Genomic DNA, 1,410 nt, shown 5'->3' with positions numbered 1-1,410 from the left:
CTCACACTGTATGTATTTTGTAAGCTAGAGCAAGAGAAGAAGCCAGGAGTGATACCAGGGAGAGAGAAGGCCAAAAGCCCAGTTCAGGAGAGTCTGTTATTTGTTCTTGGCTGTCAGGGGCTTCCGGCTGATCTTTTTTGATTTGTCATTATTCTTCTTTGGTGGTTCTGGGTTTGCTTGCATGTGTCTGCCGTATGTCTCAGAAAGGATATATTCAAAAACATGGGACACACCAAGCTGGAATTGGTCGGCAATTGGAGTAACCCAGGGATTGTTCTCTGCTTTGAATACTTGCTTCTGACCAGTTAAATCCAAGTTTCCTAGTTCTGGGGACAGAACAGTCAGGCGTTTTCCTTGAATGTGGAGCTCCTTAAGCTGAGTAAGCTCCCCAATTTCCTTATGCAGTGAGATCAGGTCATTATCCTTAAGGCTGAGTATCTGCAACTTTGTGAGCTTCCCAATATCTGGAGGCAGGACTTCAAAATCATTGTCACTTAGATAGAGTGCACGCAAGGTGGTAAGGTAGAGGAAGTTTCCTGGAAGATAATTTTCATTCAAGTTGTTGTAAGTCAAGTCAAGGACTTCAAGAGCCGGTAGAGGGCCAAATCCTCGAGGCAAAGTGTTCAGCCTATTCATGTCAAGGTTTAGGTGTTTGAGTTTTTGGAGGCTGCTGATCTGTGTGGGCAGCTCCTCAATCTGGTTATTAAAAAAGTTAAGCACTTCCAAATTCTTCAGTTCAGCTATGTTTGGTGGCACAGTTGTTAGCTTGTTGTGACTGAGCACCAGCTGAGTGATATGGGATAAAGAGAACAGGCCGTTGACATCCAGCATGTTGGAGATGCCCCGGTCACTCATGTCTACTTCCGGCTGGTTCTTCTCCTGGCTCTCCTCCACCAACTTTTTCAGTGACTTAGACATGGTTGTGGAAGACAGCACCTAACAGGCTGGGAAGTCGGGGACAACAGGTTTCAGCAGGGTACACTCCGTTAGTAAGTGATGCACTCGCTCAGCGCAAAACTGGAAACCCAAACCAGGAACACGCCCTTCTTATGCTCTCTTGAGAAGATATTTGAAATGAACAAATCATTGGTTTTGCAAAATTCTATCATGCGATCTCCAGCATCATTTCTATCACCAAGGCCATGTTTTCCAACTACTGATCCTTCCTTTTTGCTCCCAACTTTTGCATTCCAATCACCAGAAATTATCAATACATCTTTATTGCATGTTTGATCGATTTCAGATTGAAGAATTTGATAGAATTCTTCTACTTCATCCTCCCTGACATTAGTGGTTGGTTCATAAATTTGAATAATAGTGGTATTAACTGGTGTTCCCTGTAGGCACATGGATAATATCCTATCACAGACAGCATTGTACCTTATGATTGATCTGGATATGTTCTTTTTT

General features: G+C 43.2%; 1 protein-coding gene across 1 annotated transcript; it reads right to left on the bottom strand.

The window, feature by feature from the left end:
- Positions 1–32: 32 nt before the first annotated feature.
- Positions 33–921, bottom strand: LOC102812684 (ras suppressor protein 1-like). Its single transcript, XM_006830896.1, has one exon. It carries the CDS (start codon positions 916–918, stop codon positions 97–99), a length of 822 nt encoding a protein of 273 aa, XP_006830959.1. The 5' UTR covers positions 919–921; the 3' UTR covers positions 33–96.
- Positions 922–1,410: the final 489 nt, after the last annotated feature.

The sequence above is a fragment of the Chrysochloris asiatica genome, unplaced genomic scaffold (assembly GCF_000296735.1).
Source record: "Chrysochloris asiatica unplaced genomic scaffold, ChrAsi1.0 scaffold00002, whole genome shotgun sequence".
Taxonomy (NCBI): domain Eukaryota; kingdom Metazoa; phylum Chordata; class Mammalia; order Afrosoricida; family Chrysochloridae; genus Chrysochloris; species Chrysochloris asiatica.
Note: the sequence above shows the minus strand (reverse complement) of the source record. Positions and strands in the feature narration are given on the sequence as shown.

Bases quoted from the DNA above. Each gene is read 5' to 3' on its own strand.
- LOC102812684 (XM_006830896.1), bottom strand. From the start codon at position 918: ATGTCTAAGTCACTGAAAAAGTTGGTGGAGGAGAGCCAGGAGAAGAAC.